General features: G+C 45.8%; 1 protein-coding gene across 1 annotated transcript in view; it reads left to right on the top strand.

The window, feature by feature from the left end:
* Window positions 1-2,198, top strand: part of LOC109904967 (regulator of cell cycle RGCC) — a 5,402-nt gene extending 3,204 nt beyond the window's left edge. The window contains exons 4-5 of the mRNA XM_020502054.2: window positions 63-125; window positions 1,532-2,198. Coding sequence (XP_020357643.1) covers window positions 63-125; window positions 1,532-1,539 — 71 coding nt within the window. The 3' untranslated portion in view covers window positions 1,540-2,198. The remainder of the gene's footprint in view (window positions 1-62; window positions 126-1,531) is intronic.
* Window positions 2,199-7,193: the final 4,995 nt, after the last annotated feature.

Genomic DNA, 7,193 nt, shown 5'->3' with positions numbered 1-7,193 from the left:
AAATGTTCCATTCAACCACTCTCTTTTTCTCCATTCTCACATGCTCTCCATTTTCTCTTCAGCCAGAATGGGAGACACAGGAGACCTACAGAGATTCATCGACAGTTTGGACCGGGAACTTGCTGGTATGCATCTCAAAACAAAACAAAAATCCTCCACAGCTGGACAATCTCTTTATATATCTTTAGTGTAGTGTTTCAATCTCTTTATATATCTTTAGAGTAGTGTTTCAATCTCTTTATATATCTTTAGAGTAGTGTTTCAATCTCTTGATATCCCATTAGTCTACTGTTTCAATCTCTTGATATCCCATTAGTCTACTGTTTCAATCTCTTTATATATCTTTAGTGGGGTGGCAGGTAGGCTAGTGGTTAGAGCGTTGGACTAGTAACCAAAAGGTTGCAAGATCAAATCCTTGAGCTCACGAGGTAAAATCTGTTGTTATGTCCCTGAACAGGCAGTTAACCCACTGTGCCGTCATTGAAAATAAGAATTTGTTCTTAACTGACTTGCCTGGTTAAATAAAGGTAAAATAGTCTAGTGTTTCTATCTCGTTAGGCTAGTGTTTCTATCTCTTTAGTCTAGTGTTTCTATCTCTTTAGTCTAGTGTTTCTATCTCTTTAGTCTAGTGTTTCTATCTCTTTAGTCTAGTGTTTCTATCTCTTTAGTCTAGTGTTTCTATCTCTTTAGGCTAGTGTTTCTATCTCTTTAGTCTAGTGTTTCTATCTCTTTAGTCTAGTGTTTCTATCTCTTTAGTCTGGTGTTTCTATCTCTTTAGTCTAGTGTTTCTATCTCTTTAGTCTAGTGTTTCAATGCCAGCTGAGGTCAGTGTATCATGCAGTTTATTTTCTATAGGCCTTTAATATTATTCATTTATTTACTGCTAGTTGAGCCTTTAATATTATACATTTTCTTTTCCATTGAGATGCTAACACGTAGAGCAGCTAGTAGCCAGTAACCTACAAGCCGCATAGTGCACTGCTTTTGACCAGAGCCCTATGAGGTAATAAAGCCCTATGAGGGAATAGGGTGCCATTTGGAACTCAAACTGGGTCTCATCCTTGTAGTATCCAGCTGAATTCCAGATCTCCTCTAGTGTCTAAATTCCATGTCTGCAGGTTGAGGTGGGCTATCTACACACCCTCCAGTGATAGTAGTCTACAGTACATGACTATCTTACCACTATCAGCAGAGAGGCAGTGCTGTTTGAGAACACACACACACACACACACACACACACACACACACACACACACACACACACACACACACACACACACACACACACACACACACACACACACACACACACATGCCCGCACACATACACACACGCACACGCGCACAAACACACAAACACACACACACACACACACACACAGACATGCACGCCGACTCACACACACACACACACACACCGCGTTATCAGACACAGATAAGTGCTGTTCCCGATGAATCATAACTGTCCTCGGCATCTGTACCAGACTGCTGCATGCTAATGACTGTGTGTTTGTTTGTGTCTGTCTGACAGAGATGTGAGCGGAGAGACGGAGAGAGATGGGGAGAGACGGAGACTGAGAGAGAGAGCTGCTGAGACCACGGGGAGAGCGAAGAGAGAACAGACCAGAGGCTGCACGGCTGGCTACCTCTGAACACACAACCACACTGATCTAAAACAGTTCTGTTCTGTTCGGAGAAAGCCAGCTCTCTCTTGGCCCCTTTGGGGGGAAAAAGGATAAACATGAGGAATTAAAAGGGCATCATGTTCCAACATTTAGAACAGCACTGGACCTGAGGTGGTAGACTACATCCCTTCCCTCAGACTGGTGACGTATTCACAGCTAAATCAAGCTGTTGGATAGTCAACGTGAATCTCTTCAATAGGAGAACATGATGTGTGTGAAATGGCATCCAAGTACAACACTTGCTAATCACAAGATCTATAGTGGGAAACATAGGGTCTATGCCAACCTGCTGTTTCCTGATGGAATGCCTTATAATAGTGAAACCCGTTGTCCTCATCACAACCCAATGTGTTAGACCTCCCCCATGTATAGTCATTCTTCAAAATGCTGAGTTTTATATTGTAAAGTCGAAAGTGATACATTATTATATTGCCTATACTACAAACAGACCACTGCCTAACCTGATGATGATGATTTTTGTACAGATGAATAAAGAGTGTTAAAAAAAAAACTTTTGCTGTATTTTTACGTGATTTCAAAGCAATTGAATTGTCTAAAAACAAGTGGGTGGAAAATGTACAGTGAAAATTAAGTGAGCAAAATGTAATTTCACATGATATCATTAATCAATCAATCAAGGAATCAAATGTATTTATAAAGGCCATTTTACATCAGCAGATGTCACAAAGTGCTGTACAGAAACCCAGCCTAAATCCCCAAACAGCAAGCAATGCAGGTGTAGAAGCACGGTGGCTAGGAAAAACTCCCTACAAAGGCAGAAACCTAGGAAGAAACCTAGAAAGAAATCAGGCTATGAGGGGTGGCCAGTCCTCTTCTGGCTTTGCCTGGTGGAGATTATAACAGAACATGGCCAAGATGTTCAAATGTTCATAGATGACCAGCATGGTCAAATAATAATAATCACAGTGTTTGTAGAGGGTCCAACAGGTCAGCACCTCAGGAGTAAATGTCAGTTGGCTTTTCATAGCCGAGCATTCAGAGTTAGAGACAGCAGGTGCGGTAGAGAGAGTCGAAAACAGCAGGTTAATGACATCAGCTGTGTCACAGAGGAGACATGAGTGAATATGTTGAATAGATCAAATAATAAATACAAACATCGAGGAATACGCGTGACTGCTGGCTTCCACTTCTCTTTTAGTCTTACTGCTAGTATCACACCTACAACTGCCTGTACAACTGCCTTTCTTCACTTCCTGTTGTCTCCACGTCCCGTACGACTCATCTGATTGGTTGGCAGAAGTGAAACTCCAAACAAAATCAGGAAACACAAATCTATCCCTGGCACCGCTCTGAGACTACTTCTCTTTTAGTCTTACTGCTAGTATCACACCTACAACTGCCTGTACAACTGCCTTTCTTCACTTCCTGTTGTCTCCACGTCCCGTACGACTCATCTGATTGGTTGGCAGAAGTGAAACTCCAAACAAAATCAGGAAACACAAATCTATCCCTGGCACTGCTCTGAGACAGTTAAAGGTGGGAAGTGCGTCAGTAGAGTGTGATGGCATATCAATAGTGACTTAGTCTATGTTTAGCATTGTTGTCCGAGGATCAGAGGGTCAGGGATGAGACTATAACTATTGCTGCTCTCTCTCTCTCTCTCTCTCTCTCTCTCTCTCTCTCTCTCTCTCTCTCTCTCTCTCTCTCTCTCTATTGCTGCTCTCAGTAGGCGACTACTGAGAAGCTGAATAGTTGGTAATTGAAAGACTTTAATGATATTCTATTTGTCTCTACTGACACCCTATTTCCTAGATTTCACTATTATATGCATCTCAATTGACACCCTAAGCGCACCCAAATGGCACCCTATTGACACCCTAATGACACCCGAATGACACCCAAACGACACACTATTGACGCCCTATTGCCACCCGAATGACACCCGCATGACACCCTATTTACACCCTAATGACACCCACATGAGTTTCTACCTTATGTAGTGAGATGTGTACATACATATCCACAGACCCTAAGGAGATGTACTTTAGTCGTTACGTCTTTGCTAACTGGTGGATGTAGTTACAGACGTGATGCGTAGCATACGATGCTATCGCTAACATGCTATCGCTAACATGTGACTGTCACTAAAGCTGTGGGCTGAATCAGTTATTTTTAATTAACTAACAAACAACCCTGAAGATAATGTATGACTTGGTAGTAGGCTACATTAGCTGTATGACTTGGTAGTAGGCTACATTAGCTGTATGACTTGGTAGTAGGCTACATTAGCTGTGTGACTTGGTAGTAGGCTACATTAGCTGTATGACTCGGTAGTAGGCTACATTAGCTGTATGACTCGGTAGTAGGCTACATTAGCTCGGTAGTAGGCTACATTCGCTCGGTAGTAGGCTACATTAGCTGTATGACTTGGTAGTAGGCTACATTAGCTGTATGACTCGGTAGTAGGCTACATTAGCTGTATGACTCGGTAGTAGGCTACATTAGCTGTATGACTCGGTAGTAGGCTACATTAGCTGTATGGCTTGGTAGTAGACTACATTAGCTGTATGACTCAGTAGTAGGCTACATTAGCTGTATGACTCGGTAGTAGGCTACATTAGCTGTATGACTCGGTAGTAGGCTACATTAGCTCGGTAGTAGGCTACATTAGCTCGGTAGTAGGCTACATTAGCTGTATGACTTGGTAGTAGGCTACATTAGCTGTATGACTCGGTAGTAGGCTACATTAGCTCGGTAGTAGGCTACATTAGCTATATTAGCTATATGACTCGGTAGTAGGCTACATTAGCTGTATGACTCGGTAGTAGGCTACATTAGCTCGGTAGTAGGCTACATTAGCTATATGACTCGGTAGTAGGCTACATTAGCTGTATGACTTGGTAGTAGGCTACATTAGCTGTATGACTTGGTAGTAGGCTACATTAGCTGTATGACTTGGTAGTAGGCTACATTAGCTGTATGACTTGGTAGTAGGCTACATTAGCTGTATGACTTGGTAGTAGGCTACATTAGCTATATGACTCGGTAGTAGGCTACATTAGCTATATGACTCGGTAGCAGGCTACATTAGCTATATGACTCAGTAGTAGGCTACATTAGCTGTATGACTTGGTAGTAGGCTACATTAGCTATATGACTCGGTAGTAGGCTACATTAGCTATATGACTTGGTAATAGGCTACATTAGCTGTATGTTAGAATAGGTTAGATCCACTGAATGTACAGAGTGAGGCAAAGTGGGGGGTGAGAGAGAAATAGAGAGAGAAACACTTAAGCAATAGTCACCAATAGAGGAGTGTGTCCCTGTCCCTGAGCTGCCTGTCTGCTCCAACCAGATAAAAGACATGTGCTGACTGATTGAGGCCACAACTGTGCAGGGAGAACAAACCTGGTTTGCTGCCAAAATGGCGCCATATTCTCAATATTGTGCACTGCTACATAGGGCTCTGGTCAAAAGTAGTGCACTATGTAGGGAATAGGGTGTCATTTAGGACATGTCACAGAGAGAATAGAACACCATTTTTGGCCTGGCATCAACATTGTGGATTGTCTGGAACTTCCAATTGAAGTTTGGGTTTTAGGACTAATGAGGCAGTTTCCTGTACAGCGTAGTGTGGGGGTGAGAGCTGTCCAAAAAGGAAGAGACACAATGATGAGGAAAACAATCCAGTCAGTGGTCAAGTTCAGATTGAAACCGAAAGGGCCGTGGCTTGGCCCTTCTCACTTCACTATTCCAAAATTGTGTCAGGGATTACTTCAGCATTCTAATAAATGATCACTAGTGATTTTCAACAGGGATTCCCCTCTGAGTGACAATTATATTTCTCAAAGAGCATATGAGGTGAAATGCTTTTCATTAGCGAGCTGGGCCAGATGCTTTTCATTAGCGAGCTGGGCCAGATGCTTTTCATTAGCGAGCTGGGCCAGATGCTTTTCATTAGCGAGTTGGGCCAGATGCTTTTCATTAGCGAGCTGGGCCAGATGCTTTTCATTAGCGAGCTGGGCCAGATGCTTTTCATTAGTGAGCTGGGCCAGATGCTTTTCATTAGCGAGCTGGGCCAGATGCTTTTCATTTGCGAGCTGGGCCAGATGCTTTTCATTAGCGAGCTGGGCCAGATGCTTTTCATTAGCGAGCTGGGCCAGATGCTTTTCATTAGCGAGCTGGGCCAGATGCTTTTCATTAGCGAGCTGGGCCAGATGCTTTTCATTAGCGAGCTGGGCCAGATGCTTTTCATTAGCGAGCTGGGCCAGATGCTTTTCATTAGCGAGCTGGGCCAAATGCTTTTCATTAGCGAGCTGGGCCAGATGCTTTTCATTAGCGAGCTGGGCCAGATGCTTTTCATTAGCGAGCTGGGCCAGATGCTTTTCATTAGCGAGCTGGGCCAGATGCTTTTCATTAGCGAGCTGGGCCAGATGCTTTTCATTAGCGAGCTGGGCCAGATGCTTTTCATTAGCGAGCTGGGCCAGATAAAAACAGGCTAGTAAAATAGGATTATTAAAACGGTCGGCACAATCATATGCTACATATGGGGCGGCAGGGTGGCCTAGTGGTTAGAGTGTAGGGGCGGCAGGGTGGCCTAGTGGTTAGAGTGTAGGGGCGGCAGGGTGGCCTAGTGGTTAGAGTGTAGGGGCGGCAGGGTGGCCTAGTGGTTAGAGTGTAGGGGTGGCAGGGTGGCCTAGTGGTTAGAGTGTAGGGGCGGCAGGGTGGCCTAGTGGTTAGAGCGTAGAGGTGGCAGGGTAGCCTAGTGGTTAGAGTGTAGGGGCGGCAGGGTGGCCTAGTGGTTAGAGTGTAGGGGCGGCAGGGTGGCCTAGTGGTTAGAGCGTAGAGGTGGCAGGGTAGCCTAGTGGTTAGAGTGTAGAGGTGGCAGGGTGGCCTAGTGGTTAGAGTGTAGGGGCGGCAGGGTGGCCTAGTGGTTAGAGCGTAGAGGTGGCAGGGTGGCCTAGTGGTTAGAGTGTAGGGGCGGCAGGGTGGCCTAGTGGTTAGAGTGTAGGGGCGGCAGGGTGGCCTAGTGGTTAGAGTGTAGGGGTGGCAGGGTGGCCTAGTGGTTAGAGTGTAGGGGCGGCAGGGTGGCCTAGTGGTTAGAGCGTAGAGGTGGCAGGGTAGCCTAGTGGTTAGAGTGTAGGGGCGGCAGGGTGGCCTAGTGGTTAGAGTGTAGGGGCGGCAGGGTGGCCTAGTGGTTAGAGCGTAGAGGTGGCAGGGTAGCCTAGTGGTTAGAGTGTAGAGGTGGCAGGGTGGCCTAGTGGTTAGAGTGTAGGGGCGGCAGGGTGGCCTAGTGGTTAGAGCGTAGAGGTGGCAGGGTGGCCTAGTGGTTAGAGTGTAGGGGCGGCAGGGTGGCCTAGTGGTTAGAGTGTAGGGGCGGCAGGGTGGCCTAGTGGTTAGAGTGTAGAGGTGGCAGGGTGGCCTAGTGGTTAGAGTGTAGGGGCGGCAGGGTGGCCTAGTGGTTAGAGTGTAGAGGTGGCAGGGTGGCCTAGTGGTTAGAGCGTAGAGGTGGCAGGGTGGCCTAGTGGTTAGAGTGTAGGGGCGGCA

The sequence above is a fragment of the Oncorhynchus kisutch genome, linkage group LG15 (genome assembly GCF_002021735.2).
Source record: "Oncorhynchus kisutch isolate 150728-3 linkage group LG15, Okis_V2, whole genome shotgun sequence".
NCBI classification, from domain to species: Eukaryota; Metazoa; Chordata; class Actinopteri; order Salmoniformes; family Salmonidae; genus Oncorhynchus; species Oncorhynchus kisutch.
The sequence above is the reverse complement of the archived record's forward strand: the minus strand, read 5'-3'. Positions and strand labels throughout refer to the sequence as shown.